General features: G+C 43.1%; 1 protein-coding gene across 4 annotated transcripts in view; it reads left to right on the forward strand.

Moving 5' to 3' along the window:
- LOC121276286 (F-actin-uncapping protein LRRC16A-like) overlaps positions 1-23971 on the forward strand; it is a 417343-nt gene that overhangs the window by 374021 nt on the left and 19351 nt on the right. For 2 of the 4 annotated variants that reach the window (XM_041184533.1, XM_041184534.1), the window contains exons 31-33: positions 14240-14451; positions 20726-20832; positions 23483-23906. In XM_041184533.1, coding sequence (XP_041040467.1) covers positions 14240-14451; positions 20726-20832; positions 23483-23906 — 743 coding nt within the window. The remainder of the gene's footprint in view (positions 1-14239; positions 14452-20725; positions 20833-23482; positions 23907-23971) is intronic. The other 2 variants (XM_041184536.1, XM_041184537.1) reach the window with 1 other exon arrangement.

The following is a 23971-nucleotide window of genomic DNA, read 5'->3' on the forward strand; positions in this document are numbered from 1 at the left end:
CTATGCCTTTTGAACAAAGTAGAAAGTTGGATCAAGTATTTTAGGATATCGTCCTTCAAATAGTACTGCAGTTCTTTTTAAGCTAAAAAAAATAAATACAATACAATAGCATGTTTGCAGAGATTTCACAGACTGAAAGAAAGTTAAAAATTTTATTCGTTGCATGTTATTTTATACCCAGTAAAAAACTAAGGACGGAATTGTCCCTGATTTGGAACAAGTAGGATAGCAGGTGTGAACAAAGACATTTTACCTGTCAATCGTGATGGCGGTTTTTCAAGTCGTATCGCCCCCCCCTTCCCGCCTCATTAATAATGCAGTCACAGAAAACACGCTGTCTTGCTGGCAGGCAGCCTTTAATATTTCCAGCTTTCAGCTTCCTCACACCAGGCACCATATGTAAACTACAGCTGTGCGCACATCTGTCAATGCTTGCAGCCCAGGACTGCTCCAGTGAAGATATGGCCCCAAAAGCCACGAAGTATGCAGGCCCCCCCATCCAAGATTCAGAGACGCATCCCCAGGACACCTTCTGGATGCCTTGGAGGCCTGCCACAATATCCTGTACCCCTGCTCTGGCTGCAGGAGGCCCATCAGTCTCACCACTCTGGCTTGGGAGGACTTAGCAGAGGTGGTCAGTGCCTACGTTGCACACAAGAGGTCAGCCATCCAGTGCAGAAAACGGATGAATAATCTCATCCAGGCTGCCATGGGAAGTTGACCATCTATTCATTCTAAACTCACAAGGCCATTATATATCCACTGGCATCTCATTCACTGCCAGCTCAAGGGACATCACCACTCTCACACACATCGTCACATCTCCATCTGGCCTCATCTCCAGAGACTGTCTCTTGCACAGGTCAACATGTGCACCCTCACACGCACTGTGGGATACCCCCTTTTCCAAGTACACCTCGCCCTGCAGCCTTTTCTCTTGCCTCGGGCCACTTCTCCCCCTTCCCCAGGCAAACCCTAGACCTGCAGTTGTTGCAAAGCACCCCTGCCTTACAGCTGGTCTGGGAAGCAAAGGCCTGCCCATGAATACCACCCCCCCCCCCCCAAAAAAAGTGATGTGGTGCTGCCATGAAGCCTGGCGATCATGACCACAAGTCCTGCCCGAAGCAAGATAGGCATATAAACCTTGAAGTCCTGACTGAAGTGCAGCTCACCAGGTGCACGTTGCTTATCTACAGTTGTGAAACACATCGCCCGGATGACCCAGTGTGGGGTGATGATTCCGGCAAGCAGGGCTTATAATGAGATGTTTAAGTATTAAAATTAGGTTCTTGATATGTGGCGCCATTGATGGGTGGAGCGGACGATTGCAAACTAGTTTCACGGTGGAACAAAACCCATTTTTGGCCTTCTTGCCATATTATCCGCTCACCCCTGCCATGATGCCCACTGCCAATGGGACTGGACGATTCTGCCCTGAGAGAAATACAATGTCACAATTTTGAGAACGCTGATATTTAAGCCCCAAGTATACAATTTGTTGTAAATATATTGGAACTATTAGGGTTAATTTTCTCCCATTTTAATGTATTCAGCAATAGGAACAAAATAAAAGTTGAAGTACAATGTTCGGAACAAGGAAGGATGCGATGCCTGCAGTGTTCACAGAGAAATAGTTACTACTCCATCGAGTGGAGACAAAAGCAATATGAAAATCCTTCCTTTTAAAGGATGGCATCTCACATGGCTTTCTCTCCAGTATATAAAAGTTTTATGAAAGCAGTTATTTTTTCAACCTTCTGTAGCAATTTCTACTGTCTTTGTACAATTAATTAACTAATGTCTCTGCATCATTGTATTAAACAGTTTTGCAAAATTAATTATTATTTATGTAGCTTCCAACTTCTAAGGCAGGCTTGTCCAATGTACGGCCCATGGACTGCATACGGCCTGTGAAGCCCCTCTACGCAACTCCCGGACCCAGTTTTCAAAATTCCGGTCAAACAGCTGAGTTTCAATGGAAGATTCTGCATGGAGCTGCTCCTCCAGTTAGAGACTGTTTCTCTCCCACGTTTGCTGCTGATAGGCTCACTAATGATCCTATCAGCAGCAAATGAAGGGGAGAAACAGTGATTGGAGGAGCAGCGAACACTGGCATTGTCGAGTGTGCTGAGGGCTGCCGGGCTGAGGGAAGTGCAGGTATTTTGGGGATAGAGGCAGGAGCACTGGGGATGGAGCATGAGGAGGCAGGGTGTCAGGCCTGGGGAGGACAAAGTCGCGTCGGACTGTGCCGACGGGAGCTGACGGTGCCGTGGTGAGTATGTGGGTGTGAGTAAGAGAGACTGAGTGACTGTGTGTGGTGGGGGGTTGAGTGCGAGTCTGCCTTACGCCCAGTCTCAGGTTTCTCACTCACTCTCATCACCACACACCAACACCAACACGCACCCACTCACAGTGGGTGAGTGAGCACCCTGAGACTAGGAGTGAGCCAGACACACACACAGACCATACACTGGTTATTTTTATTAATTACTTTTTTTTATTTTAACAATTTATTGCTATGATATTGCTGTACTTTTGCTCAGCAATTTTTTCTTTCCTTAAAACCTCAGCCCTTTTTGAAAGTCAGTTTATTGTTGCGCTGAACCATATCTTTCCAAAATTTGCTCTTCAGTCCCTTAAGTGAGAAAAATGTGCAATTGTGGCTCCCTGAGTGAAAAGGTTGTGCAAGCCTGTTCTCAGGTATATATATAAATAAATATATGTGTGTGTGTATGTATCTATGTAATGTATAGAAGTTGACTGTAAATTAGCGCCACAGTTTTTGGGTCCATTTGTACACATGTATTGATTTTGATTCCAGATTGAGCTCATCCACCTTTTGCATGTTTAGATTCAGAAGGTGTTGTGTTCACTCCAGGAACTTGTAACCTATGAACTGCTTTCGATGGGTAAACTAAATGAGTTTTACATTGTCAGAGGTGCCAACTTTTGGATGAAGGCATTAAATGAAGGGCTCCTTCTGTTAGTTCAGATGGATGTAAAAGATCCTTTGATATATTCAAAGAAGAACAGGATTTCTAGTATAGTGTTTGCAGATCATGTGGATTATTCCTGTTTGGATTGGAGCTCTGTTTATAGGTCCTATTGAAGTAAACCAATTGTTTATAGTTGATGCCAAAGAGAAGTTCAGGACATATGTGGTGAGGCAAATTATGCAGAAGTCCTTCAGCACAAATGTAATTTAGAGCCAGTGCACCCACCACAGATACAATAGACATTGTCATAGTATTAAAACAGTCAGTGCACTCACTGTCATACCCAACTATATTTGGAGTATATAGGATCCTTGTTTAAGAGACAGAAATCACAAGCCAGACCATTTCCCAACATCACAATCCCTCCTCCTGCTCAGCAGTACCCTCCCATGCTATTTTCATCATGGGGTGGCCTGGGCAGGCTGGAGTCGGGGCTGCAACCTCCCAAAGCTGAAATAGAGGCGGGTGGATGCAGAGGCTGGGAGGTTAGAAGGCCTGGCTTGGTTCACTGGGACATCAACCCAATTCTGCACATGCGTGTTAGGCATCCTACCTCTCACTCCTCTCACTGCCCACCCACGCCAAACCCCATATCCCCCATGCCCCTTCCATATCACTATGCCCTCTTCCATAAGATCATAAGAAATAGGTGCTGGAGTAGGCCTTTTAACCACTTGAGCTGCTCTGCCATTCACTAAGATCCTCATCTCTGTTTGAACTGGAAGACCCCTTATTTTTAAACAGTGCCCCCTAGTTCTAGATTCCCCCACAAGAGGAAGCACCCTCTCAGAATATACTGTGTCAAGCCTCCTCAGAATCTTTTATGTTTCAATAAGATCACTTCAAATTCTTCTAAACTCCAATGAGTATAGGCCCAACCTGCTCAACCTTTCCTCATAAGACAACCCTTTCATCCCAGGGATCAGCCTAGTGAGCCTTCGCTGCACTGCTGAACTGTGCAAGTATATCCTTCCTTAAGTAAAGAGACCAAAACTGTATGCAATACTCAAAATATGGTCTCATCAATGCCCCGTACAGTTGTACAAGAATTCCCTTCTTTTATATCCCATCCCCCTTAGAAAAAGGCCAACATTCCATTTGCATTTCTAATTATTTGCTATACCTGCATGCTATTTTTTTGTGATTCATATACAAGGACATCCAGATCCCTCTTACTGCAGTGTTCTGTAGTCTCTCCATTTAGATAATCTGCTTTTCTATTCTTCTGTCAAAGTGGATAATCTCACATGATACTCCATCTGCCAAATAGTTACCGACTAACTTAACCTTTCTATAACCCTTTGTGGACTCTTTGTACCCTCCTCACAAATTGCTTTCCTTGTATTGTTAGCAAATTTGGCAACAGTACAGTCAGCCCCTTCATCAGTGTCATTAATATGGATCACAAATGGTTGAGGCCCCAGCACTGATTCCTGTGGCACTCCACTAGTTACAGTTTGTCAAGTTGAAAATGAACCATTTATCCCAATTTTCCATTTCCTTTTAGTTAGCTGATCCTCTATCCATGCTAATATATCACCCTCAACACCGTAAGCTCTTAAATGTTGTGTAGTAACCTATTACGTGGCAATTCACCTTTTGGAAATCCCAAAATATTACAGTTCATCTACTAGTTCCCCTTCGTCCACACTGCTTGTTACATCCTCAAAGAACTCTAATAAATTTGTAAGACGCAATTTCCCTTTTACAAAACCGGGGGTGAATTTTACGGAAGAGCGTATTCCTCGCCCACCGGTAGAAAAGTCGGTCGGCAGCTCACCAACTTTAAAAACTTTATTACTGCAGTAATACGCTGAGGGCAGCAGTACAAGTTGAGAGTGGGACTTCCACCATTTAGGGACAGGAAGTCCTACACTTGAGAGCTTCAAGCCAATCTGATTGGTCGACAGCTCTTATATTCCCAGCAGCACCAGGAATGCAGCAGTTCAAGAAGGTAGCTCACCACCACCTTCTCAAGGGCAGCTAGGGATGGGCAATAAATGCTGGCCCAGCCAGCAAAGTCCACATTCCATGAATGAATTAAAAAAAGTAATGGCCACTGCTGGGACTACAGGGAGTCCCGAGAAGAAGAGAACATGGATATTGGACTTGGGTAGGCCTGGGAATTCTGTTCAGGGAGGGACCCTAGCAAGGGGGAATTTGGGTGGGGTAGGCACAAAGTGTCACAGGGGATCTCTCCCCCCGGCCCCCAAACGGAGGTACCATCCCCCTTCCTTCTGCCTTTCACTCAAGAGGGCAGCCTGGTCCCCTTTGTTGCACCTTCCCCAGCTGCACATATTATTGTGCTGGAGGCAGAATGAGGCCCTTAATCGGACTAAGAATGAGTGGGCTTCCTGACGCCTTACCTGCCTACTGTAATATGAGGGATTGTTCGGGTGTGGGCAGGGAGGGGGTAGGCTGGCCACCCATTTTATGTGCACCTGCACCTTCAAATACACGAGCGAAGGGGGAGGGGGTGCGTAAAATTCACTCTCATGTTGACTCTGCCTGATTGTATAATGATTTTTTAAATATCCTGCTACTACTTCCTTAATAATGGATTCTAGCATTTTCACAATGAAAGATTTAAGACTAACTGGCTATAGTTTCCTGCTTTCTGTCTCCTCCTCCATGACCCACCTTTATTCCCTCCATACCTACTCTCCCAATATCCACGATGGACAGAACTGATGATTTCTATAATAACATTAGGAAGCCTTTGAGATGCCATGAAACTGTCAAAACAATCATACTCCACTAGAAAAAAGCTTAATCCACTTCTAAGCTCATAAAACTGTCAGTCAAACACAGCCATTCAAACTCCACCTGATTTTTTAAATTCTTCAAAAGGATGGGAAGGAAGGGAGGTAGTTCTATCTTCAGGGGCAGCCCTTTGAGGATTGGGAGGGCAGCCCCCCAAGATAGAACTCTACCCCCTTTCTTCCTACTGGCCTGTTGCTTTAAACCCACCACCCCCACCCTCTTGCCTCCTCTCCCTAACCTGCCCAAACGCTTTCTGCCCAAGACCCCAGACTTACCTGCTTCTGGGGATCCATTGTGCTACTGCCTTCCGCTTCTTCGTTGCAGGCCCAACAGCACCCACTCATGCCACTAATAATCGGATCGGACGGCAGCTCCAGGTGCAGGATTTCCTCCAAAGTGAGGGGCAGAAGTTGCACTATACCCCTGTTTAGCCCGCCCACAGTGCTTGGGCAAGCCGTCTGAACCCCATAATATTATGCCCATGGTGTTGCTTCATTTGGCGGCATTCTCAATTGATGTAGAAGGTGAAATATGTTTAAAGAATGAGGATGACTATACCTATCATGGATCACAACTTATCCTTGGTGTGATCTGCCTCATTCTTGGCCTACTGTAGACAAACTGAATCTTGAAGTCTCTGCCTACCTGTCTTTCAGCTTTCTGATAGGAGCTTCTGGTTCTTGTTTGTCTGTTTTTTTTTTCCTTCATTCACTTCTTTCCCTCCTTCAAAAGAACTGTGACCTATGTCCAAAGCAAGTTCATCTCTGCTTCAAGAGCCTACATTGGTGTTTATGTGGACATAAGAAATAGGAGCTGAGGTATTTGGCCCTTTGAGCCTGTTCTGTAATTCAAGAAGATCAGGGCTATTTCAACTCCACCTGTTCTCACTATCCCTATATTCCAAATCCCCTTAGTACCCAAAAATCAATCAACCTCTGCCTTGAATATACTGAACAGTTGAGCATCCATGGATCTCTGGAGTACAGAATACCAAAGATTCACGATCCTTTGAGCAAATAGTTTCTCCTCATCTCAGACCTAAATGCCTACCCTATATTCTGAGATTGTGACCCTGTGTTCTAGATTCCCCAGCCAGGAGAAACACTTTGTCAGCATCTACCCTGCCAAGCCCCTTAAGAGTTTTACATGTTTAATTGGATCCCCTATCATTCTCTCAAACTCGAGGGAATATTAAGCTCAGTCTACTCAATCCCTCCTCTTAGTACAATCCCCTCATCCCAGGAATCAGTCCAGTGGACCTTCATTGCACTCCCTCCAGGGCAAGTATATCCTTCCTTGGGGAAGGAGAACAAAATGGCATACAGTATCCCAGGTGTAGTCTGACCAATGCACTGAATAATTGTATTAAGGCAGGATTGTCCAAACTTTTTGAGTGAGGGGGGCCCACATTTCCATTTTTTTCTGACTCGGGGCCACTGATCAAATTTCAGTAAGATAAGGTTTCACAGGTTTCATACAACATTAAACATGAATTTCGAAAATACCAATGTCAAAGCAATAAATTTCAAAAAGAGTAATCAATAAAAATGCCCATTAAAATTTGCCAAGCAGCAGAGTTCATCAATAATTTTTTTCTTGTCTTTTTGCTTAATAAGCAAAGCTAAAGAAAGACAGACTAGGCCCCAGGGAAGGGGTGGGGACCAGGGCTGAGCCAAGGAGTTGGGATTAACTAACACTGACCTTGCACTTGCCTTTGGTGGCGCACGTTCTGTGCTGCCCTCAGTGGAACTCATATGAAAGTGAGGGTCTGATGCAGGTTGTCTTTCAGCCTGGGTTTTCCTCTTCTCCCGACCTGCTTTTTGGACAGGTTTCTGGGGAGGGAGGATGAGGAAGGCATGGTGTGTGTTTGTGGCTTACTCCAATTCTCAGGGTTCTCGCACTCTCAAAATCACCCAGATTCACCTGCTTACACACATACACACACACAGTGACTGCCTCTCTCTCACACATGCACACATTGTCTGTCTCTCTCTCTCACATACGCACACCCACAGGCACTAATGCACAGACACACACACACACGCTCGCTCTCCCTCACCCTCACAAATACACACAGAGTATGGAATTTTCTGTGTCCACTGGCATCAGGCATGTTTGGTAGTGTGAGCGGACAATATGGCGAGGCGGCCAAAATTTGGTTTCATGACATCTTGAAACCAGTTTGCAATCGTCCACTCAGTCCGTCAATGGCAGGCTGTCAGGAATCTCATTTTAATACATCTGCATGTCATTATAAGGCTAGCCCGCCAGACTGATCCCGCCGCACTGCATTGTCCGCCCATCACGCTAACATGTTTCACATCTGCACAAGTGATGTGCACTTGGCGAGCTGCACTTTGCTTAGGTCTTCGAGGTTGGTTTGCCTACCTTGCTTCAGTCAGCACTTGCAGTAATCAGCGCCATGGCTTCACAGACAGCACCACATCACTTTTAGGGGGCACATGGGCTGATCTCTACCTACAAGACCATCCATAAGGCAGGGGTGGCTTTGTATGGCTGCAGGGCTAGGACATGCATGGGAGGTTGGGGGAGCCCCAGGCATGGGAAAGGGCTGCAGACTGAGGGCCTTACTGAGGTGGGAGGGTTGCGGTGGGGGGGGATTCCAGTGTGTGTGTAGGGGCACGAGTTGATCTGTGCAAATGGCATCAAGATAGGGCTGAGGAAGCAGTCTCCAGAGGAAATGAGGCCAGATGGACGTATGAGGGTATGTGTGAGAGAATAGGTGGTGATGTCCCTTGAGCTGGCAGTGAGTGAGATGCCAGTGAATGGGTGATGGGCTTGAGTGTGTGAGTTTAGAGTGATGAGATTGTTGCCTTACCCTGGCTGCACGGTTGGGGTCATTCATCCACTACCCTCATTGGATAGCCAACCTCACCTATGCAGCACTGGCACTGATCACCACTGTTATTGCCTCCCAAGCCGAAGTGATAATGTTGCTCCCCCTCCTGTGGCCAGAGCTGGGGTAGAGGACATCATGGCAGGCCTCCACAGCATCCAAAAGGCGCTCAAGAGATGCATAACTAAACCTGGGGGCTGTGGTCCTCCTACCTTTCAGGGCCATGTCTTATTTGCAGCAGTTCTGGGCTGGACACAGAGGTGTGCCTGGGGCTGTACTTTAAATGTGGTTCCCGGTGTGATGAAGTGGTGAGGTGACGGCGTGGCGGGCGAATTGGAACCTGCCCGCCATTGAAACGTCGTGTTTCCCAGGAATGCATAATTAATGTGCGAGTTTGGGATGATATGATATGGACATGCACTCTCACACACATGCTTTCTCTTTCTCTGTCTTGCACACGCGTACTCTCTCCCCACAAAGTTTGGACACCGCTTCAGGAGCAATGAGGAGGACCCAACTTCTAGTCTCCCCCGGACCTAGCCGACCTCCAGTCTTTGCTTCCGTCCTTGCACTCTGCCTTTCCTTGTGATCTCCCTGTGTGCCATTGTGGCCCTGTGCTCCTTCAGCTGACGCCTGTGCAGGAGCATGCACATTGAAAACAAAAAAGTAGCCACTCACCTTCACACTACTCGCTGCTTGTCCAATCAGAGACTGATCCTGTCCTGAATTTGCTGCTGATAGGTTCAGGCGAGTCATCAGCAGCAAATTCAGGGGAGAGTCAGTCACTGATTTGAAAGAGCAGATCCTTGTAGATCTTTCATTCAACTTACCCGTAGTTTGAACAGTGAGTCCATGAAATGGCCAGCTTGACCCATTGCTCAAATTTTTGAAATACCTTGCCCTTCCAGGGTAATTTAAGGTAGACAGGGCACCTTTCAATTCCGAAAGTGGCAGCTTTAGGCCCACTCATTAGTATGTGTGACGCATGTTGAGCAATAATCTGATCAGGGCAGCCATCAAGCTTGCACAATGAGCAAATGGTCCAGACCCTATTTGTGAGATTGCTGCCTTTTTATGCTGCTACTATGGAGTAACAACGCAAGTGGTATTTTCCACTAACGGGATGCTGCTGTCAAGCCAAAAAGACATTTCCCCCCACCAAAAAATGAGTAATATGGTTATATGGCTTTTAGTGCTGGTGCAATGCTAGGAGCCAGCCCACGTGTGTAAAACTCAGAACTAAATGTCTTAGCATTAGATGTGATTGCACAATTGGGCAGCACTTGCTGAACAATCCTAATTTAAGATTGTCAGTAAGGTTCATAATGTCATTCACTTATGGTTTCTAGAAGCTACATATGCAGGGCCCTGTGCTTTGCAAGCAGAAAGAGCATGTTCAGGGCATTTCATGTTCAAAAGCATAGGTAGCAATAGCTCCCCGGTGCATTCCCCACGACAACACCTCAACCAATCAGAGCTGACTGGCCAACCAATCAGCATCTTTTTCTCATGCAGTATAAATTATTGCTTCTATTTAAATTGGTATTCTTGCGTCGGACCTGATGAATGCCAGACAAAACGTTTTGGCAGCTTGTGTCTCTCTTCAATTCTAAATAGATTTGTTAAATATGATTTCTCTTTAATAAACCCATGTTGACCCTGCTTAATCATATTATAATTTTCCTAAGTGCACTGTTACCATGTCCCTAGTGATATAGAATTTTGCTGCTACTTATGTTAGGCTAACTGACAGTTCCCCCTTAAGTAATATCTTTCTTAATGTTTGCTACCTTCCAATCCTCGGGAACTGTACTAGGATCTAAAGAGTTCTGGAAGATCAAAACCATTGCATTCAATATCTCTCCAGCTACCTCTTTTAAAACCATACGATGCAGGTTGACAGGTCCAGAAGATTTGCCGCCACTTAGTCCCATTAATTTCTCTAGTACTATTCCTTTACTTATAAATGATGTCTTTAACTTCCTTATTCTCGCTAGACCCTTGGTTTCCTGTTATTTTCAGAATGTTTTTTTTGTATTTTCTACCATGAAGACAGATACAAAATATTTGTTTAATGTCTCTGCCATTTTCTTATACCCCATTTCACCTGCCTCTGCCTCTTAATGGGCCCAAATTCACTTTCACCAATCTCTTCCTTTTTACATGCCCATAGAACTGTTAATGTTCGGTTTTGTGTCTCTTGCTAATCTACAGTAATATCCTCGTTTCTCATTCCTTTCCTTATCAATTTCTTGGTCTTCCTTTGCTGAATTTTAAAATCTTCCCAATCCTCAGGTTTACAACTCTTTTGGGCAACATTATAAGCTTCTTCTAATCTAATGCCATTTTGATTTCTCCCACAGTTAGACTATTTTTGTGGGGTTTTTGTGCCTTTGTTGAAAATTATGCATTCTTTAAATGTTGGCCCTAGTTTGTCTACCATCATATCCTTTACAGCAGTTTTGCAATCTACCTTTGCCAAGCGCTCCTCCATACCTATGTAATTTTCCTTGTTTGCATTTAAGATCCTTGTTTTGGACTTTCAATTTCAAACTCAATATAAAATTATGTATGATGGTCACTCTTCCCTCAAGGCTGCTTTACAACAAGATTACTAATTAAACCTTTCTCATTACATGATAATGATTCAAACTAGCCAGTTCCCTAGATGGTGCCTTGACATACTGATCTAGAAAACCATCTTGCATACATTCCATGAACTTGTCCTTCACGTTATTGCTGCAAATTTAGTTTGTCTAGTCTACATGAAGTTTAAAGTCCCCCATGATTGTAACTATATCCTTATTACAGGTGTCTCTAATTTCCTGATTTTTAATTTGCTGTACACTCCAGATACTGTTGGGGGTGGGTGGGGGGTGGTTGGCGATGAACAACTCCCAGCAATTTTTTCTGCTCATTGCTGTTTCTTAGTTCCACCCAAATTTATTCTACTTCCTGCTTTTCTGAGACAAGATCCAACCTTTCTACTGTCTATATCCCTTCCTGCATTACCGTGTTTGTAATGATTTTTAGATCAAACCTATTAATTTCTATCTGTGCTATTAATTCATCTAATTTGATGCAAATGATTCGCACATTCAGATATAGTGCCTTTAGTTTTGACTTTTTTCTAATTTTCCCTGACATCACTTTAGTCACTAATGCCCTGCTACCTTTGTGAGTCTCACTGTCCCTTCCTGACCCACTCTGCTTATTTTTACCCAAAACGCCACTCTGCTCTAGAGCTTTGACATTTCTCTTGCTGCCATTGAATTTGCTAAATATTCCCATTCCCCCTCTTTATTGGTTTAAAGCCCAAATTATTTGATTTGCCAGAAAACTGGCCCCGGTCCGGTTTAAGTGGAGCGCGTCCTACTGGAACAGCTTCCCCTTTACCCAGTATTTGTGCCATAAGACCATGAAGCAAAATCCTTGTCTCTATCACCATTCCCTCAGCCACACAATTAGCCTTCTAATCGCTTTATCCCTCTGCCAATTGATAAGTGGCTCAGGTAACAACTCCAAAGATTAGTCATTTTAATGTTATGCTTTTTAATTTGGACTCTAACACTTTAAACTTTCTCAGCAAAATACCATTCCTAGCTCTGCTTAGTGCATTGGTTCCTACGTGGACCATGACGAAGGGATCCTCTCCCTCCCTCTCCCCTTCCAACTTCAAGTTCTTTTCCAGCTGTGAGGAGATGTCTTTAACCTTGGTACCAGGCAGGCAACATAACCTTCGGAACTCCCAGTGACAGCTGCAGGGAACTGTGTCTTTCCCCCTGACTATACAGTATTTCTATCACTAGCCATATTCCCTTCCACTCTCTCCACTTGAATGGTCTACTGTGCCATGGAGTTATGGTCAGTTTAGCCATCTACCCTGCAATTCTTTTCTCATCCACACATGTAAGCAAGTAGCTTGTATCTGTTGGACAAAGTCAAGGGCCAAAGCTTCTCCATACTTACATAAAGGCAAAATATTGTACATGCTAGAAACCTGAAACAAAAAAAAAATGCTTGTAAACCTCATCAGGTCTGACAGCATCTGTGGAGAGAGAGAGAGACACAGAGAGAACATTTCGAGTAACATTTCTTCTCCATACTTGCCTGACAGGTCACACCCACCTGTCACTGGCAATTGACTAACTTTTTAACCCTTATGGCATCCATATGAAGACCTGTCCTGTGTTCCCCCATATTTGTGTCTTTGTCCACTTGTTTGGATTCATTTTCTAAATATGAAAAATTACTCACACTAACTAAATAAAACAATCTGAAATCGTTGTTCGTTAATTCTGTGGGATATGGGTGCTGCTGCCTAGGCCAGCGTTTATTGCCCTTCCCTAATTACCTTTGAGAAGGTAGTGATGCGCTGCTTTCTTGAATCGCTGCGGTCCATGTGATGTAGTTACACCCACTGTACTGTTAGGGAGGAAGTTTCCGAATTCTGACCCAGCGACAGTGAAGGAACGACGATTATATTTCCAAGTCAGGATGGTGAGTGGCTTGGAGGGAAACTTCCAGGTGGCGGTGTTACCATGTATCTGCTGCCCTTGTCCTTATAGATGGTAGCGGTCATGGGCTTGGAAGGTGCTGCCTAAGGAGGCTTGGTGAGATCCTGTAGTGCATCTTGTAGTTGGTACACACTGCTACCACTGTGCATCGGTAGTGGAGGGAGCAAAAGTTTGTGGATGGGGTACCAGTCAAGTGGCCTGCTTTGCTTTGGATGGTGTTGAGCTTCTTGAGTGTTGTAGGTACTGCACTCATACAGACAAGTGAAAAGTATTCCATCACACTCCTGACTTGTGCCTTGTAGATGGTGTATAGGCTTTGGGGAGTCCGAAGGTGAGTTACCCACCAAATGATTCCTAGCCTTTGACGTCTTGTAGGCAGAGTATTTATATGGCCGCTCCAGTTCAGTTTTTAATCCTCAGGATGTTGATCATGGGGGATTCAGTGATGATAATGCCATTGAATATCAAGAAGTGATGGTTAGATTCTCTTGTTGGCGATGGCCATTGCCTGGCACTTGTCTGGCTCTAATGTTACTTGCCACTTGTCAACCCAGGCCTAGATATTGTCTAAGCCTTGCTGCCTTTGAACTGCTTAGTATGTTGCCATCAACTCTTGTGGCATCCAACATAGATTTTTTTTAATTCATTCATGGGATACAAGCATTGCTATTGCCCATACCTAATTGCCCTTGAGAAGTGGTGGTGAGCTGCCGCCTTGAACTGCTGCGGCCCAATTTGTTGTAGGAACACCCACAGTGTTATTAGGAAGAGTGTGCTAGGATTTTGATCAAGCAACAGCGAAGGAACAGCAATAGCCACACATTCAAGATGGTGTGTGGCTTGGAGGTGGTGGTGTTCCCATGCTTCTGCTGCCCTTATCCTTCTAGGTGGTAGAGGTTACAGGTTTGGGAGGTGCTGTTGAAGGAGCCTTAATGAGTATATCTTGTAGATTGTGTATACTGCTGTCATAGTACTAATTTGTAAATTAAAGTTACAATTGTTTTTGAGTGGTAATAAGGCGTTGCCAAGGCAGTTACATCCTCTAAATTTGTCCAATATTCTTATTAAATATTTGGAAGTCCCAGTAATCCTATTTTTTTGTGCAGAGATGGAGTTTGACCTAGATAAGGCTTTGGAGGAGATCCCAGTCCATTTTGATGAGTCAGCTCCTGCTTCAAGTATTTACAGCAAGCAAGAAAGGTCATCACGGCCCAGCAGTATGATGACTGAACTACCCTCAGAAGAGGTAAAGAAACTGGAGCATTATACAAAATCTAGACCCAAGAGGAACAAAAAGTTACCACCAAGCAAGACAGCTGTAAGTCTTTTTGTGTTCAAAAATCTTTGCTTAATTCTGTTCCATTGCGTTTTCCATTTTATTTATTCAATGTATAGAGCTTAGAACCACAATGGTTGTGTCCAATGTCAGCAACTCTTTTCATGTGATTATTAATGAGAATGTATATTATCAGGGTAGTTTTTATTAGCTGAGAAGTAGTTCAGTATGCTTCAAGGTTCTTTATGACAGCGGACAGCAATTTTAACCGTACAGAATGAGACCTTCCATTGATGTGTGTGGTAGTGGCATCCAAAAAGAATGGCTTCAGGCTAACAATTGGAATATTAATTCTACCTTGTAGAAATGATTCATCTTCATCATCAGTAGTAACTTTTCAGATCCTAAAGGTTTCTATTTTTGTTAATGCTGTGCAATCAATATCTAAGCTGGAGTTTCCAGTGACCTTAAAAGACCACAATTACAGTTTGAAGGATCGTGCTGTAGGATCTTACTTTGAAATGCATTCTGCTCATAATGTTCTAATAGAGAAGAAATTATGAACCTGCTCATAATCTCCATTATTTTCCTTTAATAAATGGATGGAGAAATGTTGGGGATACTATAAACAAAAGAGTGCATTGTTGAACAGTTCATGCTGTATGTGAAGTGTGCAGTACCTGTGGTCATTAGTTCCATATCTTGTTTCAAATTGACCTCACTGTACACTAGGATCACCAAACATAATAGACCAAAAGGGCTTTTTTGCAGAGTTTCTTCCCTTGGTTTTCTACAGATAATTCATTCTACCTCAACATACAAATGATAAATTAGCATCTAAACTAGGGAAGATGAAACTGCAGCAAAGCAGTTTGCTGATGATTGCATAATGTCTGGTACCATTCGCAGCTCCTCAGACACTGAAGCGGTCCATATCCAAATGCGGCAAGACCTGGGCAATATCCAGGCTTGGGCTGACAAGTGGCATTTGTGCCACAAAAGTGCCAGGCAATCGCCATCTCCAACAAGAGAGAATCTAACCATCACCCCTTGACATTCAATGGCATTACCATTGTTGAATACCCCACTATCAATATCATGGGGGTTAGCATTGACCAGAAACTGAACTGGACCAGCTATATAAATACTGTGGCCACAAGAACAGGTTAGAGGCTAGGAATTCTGCAGAGAGTAATTCAACTCCTGACTCCCCAAATCCTCACCATCATCTATATGGTACAAGCCAGTAGTGTGGCGGAAAACTCTCCACTTGCTTGGATGAATGCAGCTCCAACAACATTCAAGAAGCTCAACAACATCTAGGACCGAGCAGGCCGCTTGATCATTTGCCAACTTCACTATTCGTTCTCTTCACCATCAATCCACAGTGGCAGGCAGCAGTGTGTACTATGTACAAGATACACTGCAGCAACACACCAAGGTTCCTTTGACAGCACCTTCTAAACCTGCAACCTCTACCACCTAGAGCCCCAGGTGCATAGGTACACCACCACTTGAAAGTTCATCTACACAATCCTGACAAGGAACTATATCACCATTCCTTCACTGTCATGGGATCAAAATCCTGGAACTCCCTTCCCAGCAGCACTGTGGAAGTACCACATCACAGGCACTGCAGCGATTCGAGAAGGCGGTCCATCCCCATCTTCTCCAGGGCAGTTAGGGATGGACAAGAAATGCTGGCTTAGCCAGCAAAGCTCACATCCCATGGATGAATATTTTAAAAATTCGGAAAAAGTGAATCAAATCAAAGGAGAAGTTGCTCAATATGAGAACAAGTTCAGCCAGGTAGAGGAGGGTCGTAATGAATAGGGACTGTTTGGGCCACTGTTCAAGGAAGAAGCGGGGAACTCTTAGACTGCTTTGGTTTGTGATGGAGTTGTGGAGGGGTTCAACGTCAATGGTGAAAATTTAGTTTGGAATGTTTATTTTGCGGTGACATTTTTTTTACATTATGGTTAAGCAGTTGCTGTGATGGCCTTCGATAAGGCATCAGACTGTTGATGAATGTGGAATTGGAATTGTGGTTCCTGATATCTCCTTTGGTTATGTTTTTCAAGGACAGCCCGGTTCGATAGATGCTACCTAAGTTGCTTCCCTCTTCCTCTCCCTCCTCCTCCCTTCTTTCTCTGCATCATGCTCTCCATTCAGTGCGAACCAACTACATTCCATTCTCTCGGCATAGAACGACAGAATGAGCAGAGACCTCACTGCCCCTCAGTTGCTCTTGCATCATGCTCTCCAATCAATGAGAGCTAATTACTTTTCACTCTCTTGCCAGAGACAAACTGGCAGAGTGAGCAGAAAACTTTGCTGCCCCTCAACTGCTCACTGTATAGCTGGTAGCGAAGGTTGCCACCTCACAATGATGAAGTGGTGCAGCATGCAGCAGATCACCACGTTTTGGGACCCATCTTGTTGAATACTGCAGGGCTTCTCTAGAGCAGTAAAGGAAGTGGCAACCTTGTCGCACCATGCCAGCGGTTTGCTGTATCGTTTGTGTGGCAACATGACTTTCATTTTGTGCATGATGCACGCTTGTGTGTGGGTTGCACACCAGAATCATCAGCCATGTTTTCAGCCGGTAGCCCTTACCACAGAGTATCCACCCTTTGATTTGCCCTGGTGGCTCAAATGCTCCATGTGGCGTCCAGCAGAATGAAAGCATCATGACTACTCCCAGTTCTTGGTCTGCATGATTCTGTGCCCCTGGCCACACTAGCTAGACATTGAGGGAGTGGAATTCCTTTCAGTCCCATCATAGGGCAAGGTTGACCAGCGGCACTTGCAAAGCAATGTGCATGCAGCCAGTGGCATTCTGCATGGGGAAGCCTGCAATCCTAGCAAAGCCACATGTTTGTTCTGTCATTTTTTCTCCGCAAGAGAGAATGAAATGTAGTTAATTTTCATTCAGCGGAGAGCCTCTGTGACCACCTGTATGCAACAGTGGATGGCAAACTGCAAGATGCTGGTAAATATCTCCAGCTTGAGCCTTGAAGAAGCCAGATGCATAAAAGCTCATTGCCACAGCTGCCTTCACAGTCATTGGCAATGTGGTTCTTGTCCTGCTTTGAGATTGCGGTTGTGGATGCAGTGGTTGGTAGATTATAGCGAGGGTGTCCTTACTGAAGTACAACTGTCTCGCATATTGTTTCTCGCTGAGGCTGAAGTTCTGTTAGACCTTGCTGGGTAGATATGGCGTCCTGCTGAAAGCCATTCTCCTCTTCCCCCTCCTCTTCCTCCCCCCTCCTCCTCCTCCCCCCTCCTCCTGTTCCCCTTCCAGTAATTTGCCCTGCTCTGCATGGCCTCTGTTCATTCTCCAAGTCATGATGTATTCCAAGTGGAATGCATACACTGGGACTCATATCTGAGAGCAACTGGGTTGTGTAAAAGTCTTGAAGTCAGCAAAAGTTTCTTTGGCACCTACCACACTACTCCCTGTAGATTTTTGCAACTTAAAGTAGCTATAGAAAGCACCAAGCATTTGTATAATTATAACAACCAAAAGAAATCAAAGTAATTAACCTGTTAGTAGTTGATGGTCCCATTAAAAAAATGTTGGTGTGGCCGAGGAAGAGAGGTTCGGTTCCTTCCTCTTAATTGCATGTTTGGCTGTGTAAGGTTAAGAGAGGGTGTTGGAGCATTAAGCTCTAAAATGGCATCAATGCATCAGTTTAGCATTGCACACTGGTTAACATCATGATCTGTCTGTTCTGCATTCTTGGGTTGGACATGCATTGCACGCTCATTAATGATATCACAATATCGAGTCCAGCATGATTCATCACACAAGTTGCAAGTGTGCTTCAAATACAGCTTTGGAGGTTAAAGGGCACGTAATAATTGTATGACCTAATAAATTTCTCATCCAGTGTGTTAGAAAAAGATTTTTGGCAAGATATTGTTGCAAGTGCCACTTGAGTAATATCATCATATGGTCTGCTGATCTCCTGGAACAAAATTTTCGTGCCTCCCTTGCATTAAGACTCTCATTTATGTAGTGTTTTTCATGACCACTGGTCATCTCAAAACACTTTTTACATCCACCTGCAAGGGTTTAACACCTCACTTGAAAGTTAGCACCGCTGACCCTCAATACTGCATGTCAGCCTTAATTTTTTTGTTCAAGCCCTGGAGTTCACCTACCTCTTTTTGTACCAAGCTCATTCAGTGGGTAGAGATAGTGGTCACACTTGACATGATAGACATAAAGCTCAGGTTTAGACTAGGACCTATTCGAGTGCTCTCTCTCTCCCTCTGTGTTCATGTGTATATATAGAGAAAGAGATGTTGTAACAAAGCCAGGCGTGCTTTCTTCAGTGAGTGACCATCCCTTTATTTCAAAAGTCTGTTATTCTAACTGAGAAATAATTTACATAGTGTCAGGGTTAATATTATCACTCATGGAAATAATGAGCTCTGGCTATCTTAACTTTCCTTGTTCTTTCTTCCTCGTAATCTGTCAGCCAAATCACACAGTTCTTGTGACACCACTCAGAACCTATCATCTGCTGCTGACAGTAAGTTCAGTAGGTGACCATCCAGTGATATACGTTCATAAGGGCCTCAGGAAAGTCATGCCATTTGTCAGTCAGCTTACAGCCTTGGAACTTATTCTTGAGCTAAATATCAGACTCATTGAAATCTCTGATTTATTTCTGTGATAAACACGCTATATTTCTGTCCATTTCTGCATCCTGCTCTTATAACATGTACAATTGTGAGCTTAATATTTCATTAGTAGATGTGCCTTATGTTCTTTAGCATCCCCTTAAGGCAGCAATTACAGCTTATTCAACGCTGTCCACAAAGTTATATCTTACTTTCATTTATCTTGAATTTGTGATGCTGGAATTATAAACGCCACTAAATTGTTCCACTGAAAGGAACTATGTTCTAACATTCACAATGCTTTTTCAGCTGTGATGAATTTCCTGCTTGTTATTCTCTTGGATGCCAGGGCCCATTTAAGAATGTAAGTTCTCATGTCATACAACAACTACATCAGCCAGTATGTGAAGTGCTGCTTTGATGCTGTCTGCAAGGTAGCCACTTTGGGGAACATACATGCACTCATTTGACCTTTCATGCTGAATTGCACAATAGTGGACCTGGACATCAAGTTCTTGGATCATCATAGTTTTCCTCTTGCAGATTTGTGCTGCTTTTGTCCTCACATCTATGTGCAGGCTGAACAAATGAGTAAAACTGTTAGATTAATTGCCATTGGTTTAGTCTTCTGTGGCAATCGTTTGATCAACATATGAAAAGCTTCAGTTGCCTGTCAATTGATGAAGCTTGAAGTTGTTTGTTTTCTCTATTTCCAAGTTTTCTGTTACCACCCTTTGGTCAAAGGATTAAGCTGTGGCTCAGAACTAAACCTTGTATGCACTGTAACAAAAACAAAAATACCTGGAGAAACTCAGCAGGTCTGGCAGCATCGGCGGAGAAGAACAAAGTTGACGTTTCGAGTCCTCAAGACCCTTCAACAGAACTAAGTAAAAATAGGAGAGGGGTGAAATATAAGCTGGTTTAAGGTGTTTGGCAAGATCATCTGATCCATGCTCATAGATTGATGTGAATCTTTGAAAAGGATTATCCCAGATGGAATGCAGAATTTTAATTTGTGCACAGAAATTGAACTATGTTCCAAGAATGAGAAAGGATGTATCAAATACCTGCAATAGGTAATTAGCATTTAGTTTTGTGCTTGTTAAATAATATATTTTTCTAGGATAAAAACAAAAACAGAATTACCTGGAAAAACTCAGCAGGTCTGGCAGCATCGGCGGAGAAGAAAAGAGTTGACGTTTCGAGTCCTCATGACCCTGTAGTTCTGTCGAAGGGTCATGAGGACTTGAAACGTCAACTCTTCTTCTCCGCTGATGCTGCCAGACCTGCTGAGTTTTTCCAGGTAATTCTGTTTTTTGTTTTTGTTTTGGATTTCCAGCATCCGCAGTTTTTTTGTTTTTATATTTTTCTAGGATGTTTTGGCCATTTCTCCCTGGTGAATTGATTTACACTTAGTCAAGCAGTAGACCCACATTATTATTTGTAGGTTCCTTATGACACAGTGCTTACTCAATGAGGGAGACCTGCTTAGCAACTTTGGCCAAAAACTGGCAAAACATGCCCCAGGATGGGAGCTGGGTTTACAGACTTCTGACCCTGAACCTTCTGAATGACAGGTTGAAGGTTTACAATTGGATTTATGCGAACATGATGTTTTGAAAAGTGAATTCCATAAACTGTTTATTCTTCTGAACTGAAAAAAGGCGATCATTTTCTCTGTCAGCTTTCTGCAGCAGAGTCCCAGGAGGGTGAACAGAATGGCCTTATGAGTAGAATTGATGAGGGAGTGGATGAATTTTTTACCAAGAAGGTAACACGAATGGAGTCGAAGTAAGTTATTATATTTGAGTTACGTAAATTGATGTGAGACCATTGAGAGTTGAAAGTAATGGATTAAAATGTAACTTAAACACCAGTTACCACATTTTTATTCTCAATTATACGATTATAAGTTCTAAACCTAATTGAAGAAACATGCATGAATCATTCTGTTCTGATGAAAGGCCTTAGATTACAACCTCAAGTGACTTATGTTTCTCTGCCTGATCTGCAGAAGAGTTCCAGCCTAAGCTGTTTTTTTCTGAAAATTGGCAGCTGCAGTAGAACTGGCCATAACTCGTACCACACAACAGTCATTTTGACACCAAATGTTGTGCTGGTATTTGTTAATGCTGAACCGTGGAATGAAGTTTTCATGTTTCCCTTCTCATTTATTGGTCCCAATAATTAACTTCAACCAATGTTGAATGATATCAATCCCCAAAATGTAAGACAGAATGCCGATCCTGGTTGCCCCCACTCCACTCCCTCCACTTTTGTCATCCGGTGCCAGGATGATAACTGCAAACTTGAGCTTTTCCCTGACAATCTTGGTTACCAAAAGATAAAGAAGATCATGTTCCTCTTTGTTGATCCTCATTGCCTTTCATTTCATGGCTACAACACTTGCAATAAATTTGAGCAAGATCTGATTATGTAAATAGATCTTCCTTTAGTCAGGATTCACATAAGACTTTCATCTTCCATGTTTCCAAAATATGCTATCAAAGTTTCACTTGTTACCGGAAATAATGCTGAAGTTCTCCCAGGCACCTATAGCCTCTTCCTGCAAAAGAAGTATTCTTTTGTTGAATATAGATCTTTGGCCTCTATGCATAGGCTATTTCATTGTCTAAATAATTTGTTCCTTTATTGGCTACCAGTCAAACAACGTCTTGATTTGAAAATTCTCACCCCTCTCTATCTCAGCAATCTCCTTCAGCTGCACAACCCTCCAAGATATTTGTTCCTCTCATTCTGACCTCTTGTGCTTCCTTGATTTTAATTGCTCCATCATTGGTGGTCATGCCTTTGCTTGCCTAGCCTCAAGTTCTGGAATATCCTTCCTGCACCTCTCTATCTCGCTTTCCTCCTCTAAGTCACTCTGTAAAACCAAACTTTTGGTCACACGACCTAATACCTTCCTGTGTGTCTTGGTATCATAGTTTGTTTTATAATGCTCCTTGAAGTGATCTTGGGATGTTTTACTATGTTAGTAGCACTATATAAACATTAGCTGTTGTTAACATTCAGTACAAAACTTAACATTGACTCATTTGTCAAAAGAGCAAAACTGAGATTGTAGAATTTCTCTTGGATTACCCTTTAACTGATTGGGCGCCAGCAGGGAAAGTTGAAGCTGTTTCTTGAAACAATGTGAAAACAATATTGCTACCAAACACTTAGTACCTTGATCTGATAGGAATTTTGGCTGATTGGCATTGTTAGTTGGAGGGCTTCAAATCTTCAATTCTATAATACTTTTTTTATTATTCCTCTGTATGTGAAGTTTGAATTAAGCAATTAGCTTGCAAGCAAAGTGCATGGTCTTTTTTGTTCTGTGACCTTAATTCCACCTCTACTCAGAAATGCTCCACCTGCTTCCCTGTTCTCTCTCCTAGCTGATGCTGTCTGTCATTTATCATTTTAGTTTAAATTTCATTTACCTGCTAACACCTGCACTCTGCAATTAGGAGCTGTTAGGAATCACTCTGGCATACAAGTGGGAAAGATGACATATTTCTCCCCCTATATCTGGAGTATTCATATATTGGATCAGAACACAGCATTTTCCTTAGTAGTTCTTGACCAGCTCCAAAATAATATTACAACCCAAATAAGGGAAACAGAGAACCATTAACTTGAGAGTATGCAATCACTTTTCATTTTTTCATGATTCTATCCAATGCGCCTGTTTTATCGGTGCAAGCTAATTCCAAGATGTGAAAGATAATATTTGACAAATGAGGAAGATGCTACATAAGTTGACAAGTTAGCATTTTGTTCTTTAGTACTGCCCCTCCTCATTTGCTGATAATTATAGTTTCTAAAATTAATACAAGTCAAGATGAAAATGTAAAATGACTCTTTGAATTCATGACAGTGCAACTGTTTATACATCTAGAAGTATGAGGAAGCATTACCCTCTTGACTCTCAAAACTACTGTTTTCAGGCGTTTTACAAATAATTCACTCTGTTGTTCTGGTTCATAAAATTGGAATTATAGTAGGCCAGTATTTGATTTTCCTATAAAATTATATATGTTAACTGCCATGTGTTGTAATGTTGAAGAGTTTAAAATAATTGTACCATGGAACTACTAAACACATTACATTGACTCATAAACCAACCAAAGCAACCTGTGTGGATTTTTGCAAATTCTCAAGGTTTTTTGAGTTACTTTTCCTCACTGTCTAGGTCATTAAACACATTCCACAAATTAATGGGGTTGGTTGGAGAACTGCTTCTAGTTTTCTAGCCAGTGGCTAGAAGATGGGCGAATGTACAAAGGTTCATGCCTATGTCTTTACAGTCCCAGCACTACTTATTGACACATCTGTGACTTGGATCGCCAGATCACCTGCTTGAGTTTTTGTCTCAATTCAAAATGCCTAAAAAAATTTACGTCTACAAATTATCTTTTAAAATTTCATGTTTTAGGAGACTCTCACTAAAGAACTCAGAGTCCCTGGATTCTGGTGATTCAGATGAAAAAAAGAGGAAGGACTCCAAAAAAACTAGTTTCCTAAATTTAATTAAATCTCGGTCCAGCAAAACTGAACGGCCACAGACCGTGATTGTGCCAGAAGAGCCATCATCACCCAAAGGAGTAATGAAAAGTCCGGCCACAGACCTAACTAAAAGGGAATCAAAGCAGGTGGAACAAAATGGCAGCACAGAACAGCCAGAGGAGCACAAAACACCAGATTCTGTGGATGCTGTGTTTGAGGATTCAGGAAAGGCAGAGAAGTCGGACAGCAAGAGCAGCCCACAAGGTGGCCGTTGGTACGGAGTCCAAGTTATGGGCAGCGGACTCCTGGCAGAGTTTAAAGCTAAACAAGAAAAACGGGCTGCTGTGCAAAAGGTAATTAGGAATATATCTCATAATTTCTAACCAGTTCTGAGGTTATATTGGCCTTCACTGTAAGA

Source organism: Carcharodon carcharias, chromosome 3, assembly GCF_017639515.1.
Source record: "Carcharodon carcharias isolate sCarCar2 chromosome 3, sCarCar2.pri, whole genome shotgun sequence".
Classification (NCBI taxonomy): domain Eukaryota; kingdom Metazoa; phylum Chordata; class Chondrichthyes; order Lamniformes; family Lamnidae; genus Carcharodon; species Carcharodon carcharias.